The sequence below is a fragment of the Empidonax traillii genome, unplaced genomic scaffold (assembly GCF_003031625.1).
Source record: "Empidonax traillii isolate 1590-97213 ecotype Southwest subspecies unplaced genomic scaffold, ASM303162v1 scaffold808:size486820, whole genome shotgun sequence".
NCBI lineage: Eukaryota > Metazoa > Chordata > Aves > Passeriformes > Tyrannidae > Empidonax > Empidonax traillii.
In genome coordinates this window covers 128,301-132,756 of record NW_020956001.1, presented here as the reverse complement: position 1 = coordinate 132,756, position 4,456 = coordinate 128,301, and the positions used below count along the sequence as shown (strand labels likewise).

At 48.5% G+C, this 4,456-nt stretch overlaps 1 protein-coding gene across 2 annotated transcripts in view; it reads right to left on the bottom strand.

Moving 5' to 3' along the window:
- Positions 1 to 3,367, bottom strand: part of SLC22A7 (solute carrier family 22 member 7) — a 20,390-nt gene extending 17,023 nt beyond the window's left edge. The window contains exons 1-2 of one of the 2 annotated variants that reach the window (XM_027901731.1): positions 2,868 to 3,367; positions 305 to 408 (exon numbers count right to left, since the gene is read on the bottom strand). In XM_027901731.1, coding sequence (XP_027757532.1) covers positions 305 to 408; positions 2,868 to 3,248 — 485 coding nt within the window. In that variant the 5' untranslated portion in view covers positions 3,249 to 3,367. The remainder of the gene's footprint in view (positions 1 to 304; positions 409 to 2,867) is intronic. The other variant, XM_027901732.1, reaches the window with a different exon arrangement.
- Between the last annotated feature and the right edge of the window lie 1,089 nt (positions 3,368 to 4,456).

The following is a 4,456-nucleotide window of genomic DNA, read 5'->3' as shown; positions in this document are numbered from 1 at the left end:
TTTTTTTTTTTTTTTTTACTGTTTCTGCAGCAAAACTGACTGCAGTCGGCAGTGGAAGGGAGTCCTAACCAGGGCCAGAGCTGCTTCTCTGGTGGACTGCTAACTCACTGATCCATTAATTATTTACCCCGCACTGCTTCGTAGTGTGACTTGAATCCCATTTTCAAGTGAGAGGCTGGATTCTCCTTTACAATTTTCTTTTCTCCATTCTCTACCCCTCTGATTGCCAGTTGCAGGTCACAGATCTGTGAAATTCTTGTCATGAAACTGAGGCCCTGGAGGAACAGCCTGAAAGGGGTCAAACCTGTCAGAAAGGTATCCAAATACCACGGCCCCCATCGTAACACCAATGAAGAAGAAGGTTGCTGTTGCCTGGTTCAGTCCACGGTGCTCACACACGAGGTCCCACTGAAACACAAGGTGAAAATGACACTGAGTGCCCAGTTTGATCTCTGTTGCCTTTTCACACCCTTTCACTGCAGCGGTCAGCCATCGTGTCTTGCAATTTATATCCATCAAATCTGATTGAGGGGTAGAATCCTGCACTAAACCGCACGTGAGACAGAGCTGGAGTACTGAAAAATGTAAAGTTGAATCTTACAGAAGTCACAGTTACCTATGCTACCTATGACAGCCTCCCTGTGAACACTTCATAGAATCATAGAATATGCTGAGTTGGAAGACACCCATCCGGATCATTAAGTCCAGTTCCTGGCCCTCCACAGGACACTGCAAGAATCAAACCGTGGGTCCGAGAGAATTTCTAAACACTTCTTGAACTCAGACAGTCTTGGTGTAGTGAGAACTTCCCTGAGGAGCCTGTTCCAGTGCCCAACCATCCTCTGGGTGAAAACTTTTTCCTGATATCCAACCTGAACCTCCTCTGACTCAGTTTTGTGCCATTTCCTTGAGCCCTGTCACTGGCAGCAAAAGTGAAGAGATCGGTACCTGCCCCTTCGCTTCGCCTTGTGAGGATGTTGAAGACCACAATTTAGGTGTCCCATAAGTCTCCTCTTCTCTGGGCTGAACAAACCAAGTGATATCATCTGCTCCTCATAAATGGCTTTCTCCCTCTCCTCCAGACGCTTCACTATTGTCTTGGCCCTCCTTTGGATGCTCTCTAGTAGCTTAATATTTTTTTTTTTTATTGTGGCGCCCAAAGCTGCACACAGGACTAAGGGTGAGGCTGCCCCAGTGCAGAGTGGAGCAGGAAAATCATATCTTTTGGCCAGCTGGTGATGCTGTACTTAATGTACCCCAGGAGAGAGCTGGATATCAGAAAACTTTCCTGGGTACCAGGCATGGAGAGTTTCCCTTTTTTCTTTTCCTGATCCCTGCAATACTTGCCCAGGTCCATGTCTCCCCCAGATCCCTCTGTCATGTCCCTGAGACTGCCCTGGTGAGATGGGCATTTGTAGGGTGCCCCACTGCAGGGGGGGGCATGTAACATGTTTGTAACACACATGCCTCAGCCTGCATTAGGGAATGTTGTGTTGATAACCCACTTTCTGTTGCTCTGACCAGTTTCCTTTGAAGTTTTCTGTGCAGGGAGAAGGAGGGCAGAGGGGAAGTGAGAACAAAAAATTGCTCTTAACTTTAGCTTATTGTTTTCTTACTGAGGAGTTGGTTCAGACATTCATCCTAATTAAATTAGTGAACATAATTTTACTTTCTTGGAGTTTCATATGTCACTAATCATTACAGAATGCTGTGGCCAAGATGCAGAGTTAGTTTCCTGTATGTGCAAAACTTAATCATCAACCTGGACTCGAAGCCTCTCTGACAAGGCCAGTGAGACCTTGAGCAACCTTTCCTGCTGCAGAAGCAAGAATCCAGAGAAAGCCCTGGCCTCTTGAACAGGTCCTGAGCCCACTGCACAATGGGAGCAGCATCACAAGGCTCCGTGCTGCAGAGCACCTCCTTCTGCCTTTTCCCCAAAACTGCTTTACATCTCTCTCCCTAAAGCACTGCAGAAATGAGGTACAGACCTGGTGCACGTCTGATCCTCACCTGCATGCCTGATGAAAGCAGGAGTGGGTGGGGTAGTGGGGAGGAGGCACCAGCCCTAGGTTAGCACTTTTCCCTGCTCTCACTGAAATGGTCAGCACTATCATTTCCAACACAACTATGCCTCTTTTGCCTGACCAAATTGTTCCTCTCCCTAAGACCACTGTGATTTGGGCCATTTTTCAAGGAAAGTATAGCATTAACACTCAGAGATATCATTGGAAAAGTGTTTCACAAGGTGAGTGGTGATTATTTGATGGGCAGGGACCTTGGGCAAGCTCAAGGTTATGGCTGGCCAGCATTCTGCATTTTACTGGGAGACCCTTGGAGAGCACATCTGATCTGGCAGCAAGAGGTATTGGTGGTAAGAGAAAACAGGCAGCACAACCTTGTGGAGAAGATGAGGAAGGTGAAGATCAGTGAGGAGGGGTTACCAGAGGAATGGAAGTTAAAAAGTGTTTGGAAAACCAGGAAAGGAAGTAATGGGCTCTTATGAAACCCTGACAGGGTACAATCCTGTGCAGTGCCATGAGGTCCACACAGAGAAAATCCTATATCTGTGTCTTCCCCCTGTGCCACTCCTGAATCTCTCAATCACCTGGAGAAATTATGATAACAAGAAGTGCTGGCACCAATCTAAGCAAGATGAGATGTTCACAAAATAATAATTATTAATGTTGTCTTCTCTGATCTTCAGAGAGCTTCCCCCTCCCAGGACATATTCTCCAAACAGTTCACGCCCACTGGTTACAATGCACAGATTCCCTTATGATACTGTGCACCTGGCAAACACCTGTCCATCTGCTCCTCAAAGCACTGATCTAATTTCAGTTTTGGGTGCATCGCAGGCCAGGCATTACCTGGGTGGAGATGGTGGAGGCCAACTGCGAGTGGTCATAGACCCATCCATGCTGGCAGCGCTGGATGATGGATTTGTTTTCTGATTGCAGAGAAGAGTTGAGCAGCAGGTGAAACTGAGGCTGTGAGAACATCTCACAAGAGCTGAAGGTGCCGTCAGGCTCCCGGGGGATACTGATGAGTAGAACTTCCTCCATGGTGAGATTCACAAATGCCTCTTGGTGTGGAATTGCACAGTGATGAGAGGGGGTAGCAGCAATAAAATTGTGCAGCAGAAAATGCATGGGCAGGTTGATTCTTGGGAGGCAAAGGATAACCAAAATCAAAATCTGGAATCTGCCAAAACCCCCAGTTTCATGCAAGAGATCCTCGAATTTCATCATTCCTGCGGAGTTTTCTCACTCAAAGCAGCTATGTACCAAAGAGAAGCAACAAGGGCTTGAAAGGCAGCCTTTGTTCTTGGAGCTCAGCTTCCCACAGCTTTTCATACCACCTCTTCATCGGACTTTGAGACCTTGCTGGGAGGTGTCAAAAGTCACAGTGAAACTCCCCATTTGGGGTATAGCCAAAGAAATTATCCTGTGTGCACACAACAGATCAATTTCAAACTAATTCAGCACAAGGCCCTTCTCTTTTTGAAGTCCTTTCCTCCTGCTGTGGTTTTTGAGAGGGATGCTTACACAAGGAAGGGAGGCTGTGGGAGGAGTGCTGTGAGAGCACTCTCATTTCTGGTGTGAATGTATCATGCAGCATCCCAGGCACTGCAACAAACGCTGCCTACTGTGAGCTGATAACCAGCCAGACCCATTGGACCATAAAACAGGCCTTCAGAAGAGCAGGGGTGACCCACTGTGCTGGGACACCCAGGGGCACCAAGCCTGGTTGCTGAGCATCAGCCAAGTGTGTTTTAGTGTGAGTCAAGATTTGTGTCAAGTCATGACATCTGGAGCAGGGAGCGTGGAGAGGCTTGAGAGGGCACCTGGAAGAGAGATGAGTCTCTGGACGGATGTGAACAGGGGTATGAGCCCTTTAGGGTAAAAGGGAGAGCTGTAGGTGAAGGCTACCTGCTCACCAGTGTCCTCCAAAGAATGGAAAAAATAAAAATGTTTCCCTACAAAGTCCTTTTCTCCACCTGGAGAGGTGTTTCCCCAGGACACAGGCTAGGAACTGATGAGTATGTAGAGAGGCTGCACTTGCCATGTGGGGGCTGTGACATCCTCCTGCAGGGTCCAGCCCTATGCTGGTGTGCTCTGAGGATCCATGTGACAGCCAGAGGAGTGAACGTGCAGCCCCTGACAGGGCCACAGGCACTGCTGTCCCCACTGCATGGGCCTGGTGATGAGATTAGGGCAGTTAAATGCAAAGGAGCAGTGAGAGAAGGGGCTCTGCCTTTATTCTCCCGGGAGTCCCTGTGGGGCCCTTTCCAGTAAGTCCCTTAACACCCTCACCCCACCCAGTGAACCCATGGGCCAGCCCCTGTGGATAACACATCCCAGATGGTTGTGTCCCAAGTTTAGGGGGCAGTGCATCATACAGCAAGCAGGGGCAGGACCCTTTAAAGGCTACAACCCCTTTGCAGGGTGCATGTGAA